This window comes from Nestor notabilis, unplaced genomic scaffold, assembly GCF_000696875.1.
Source record: "Nestor notabilis isolate BGI_N333 unplaced genomic scaffold, ASM69687v1 scaffold17178, whole genome shotgun sequence".
Classification (NCBI taxonomy): domain Eukaryota; kingdom Metazoa; phylum Chordata; class Aves; order Psittaciformes; family Psittacidae; genus Nestor; species Nestor notabilis.
In genome coordinates this window covers 1,395-1,811 of record NW_009938898.1, presented here as the reverse complement: position 1 = coordinate 1,811, position 417 = coordinate 1,395, and the positions used below count along the sequence as shown (strand labels likewise).

Sequence of the window (417 nt, the reverse complement as noted above, 5' to 3'; positions counted from 1 at the left end):
TGCACATCAAGCAGTTGGATGTGTGTGATGAAGGCTCCATCCGCGCCTGCGTTGACAGCATTCCCGGGAGGCACATCGATGTCCTGGGTGAGCCTCGGGACACCCCTGCCACCGCATCACCCTGTGCCCTGTGCTGGGGACACCCCATGCCCTGAGGACTGTCCATGTCAAGCAAGTCCCACGCTGGGGACCCTCTATGTCAGCGACTCTCCATGCCAGGGACATCCTGCACCAGCAAAACCCTGACCCCATGCACCAGGGACCCTCACGCTGGGGCCAATCCTGCACTAGGGACCCTCTGTGCTTTGGGGACACCCAGTGCTAGGGTTCCCCAGTGCCCCGGGAACGTCCATGCCAAGCATGTCCCATGCTGGGAACCCTTTGCACAACCAGTGGCGGGGGGGGCGGCTGCGTCCG

At 63.3% G+C, this 417-nt stretch overlaps 1 protein-coding gene across 1 annotated transcript in view; it reads left to right on the top strand.

Annotated features, from left to right (window-relative positions):
* Nucleotides 1-5: 5 nt before the first annotated feature.
* LOC104409659 (retinol dehydrogenase 8-like) overlaps nucleotides 6-417 on the top strand; it is a gene marked incomplete at both ends in the record, with an annotated part of 1,210 nt that continues 798 nt past the window's right edge. Inside the window, 1 exon segment of the mRNA XM_010019587.1 lies at nucleotides 6-87. Within this exon segment, the coding sequence (XP_010017889.1) occupies nucleotides 6-87 (82 nt within the window).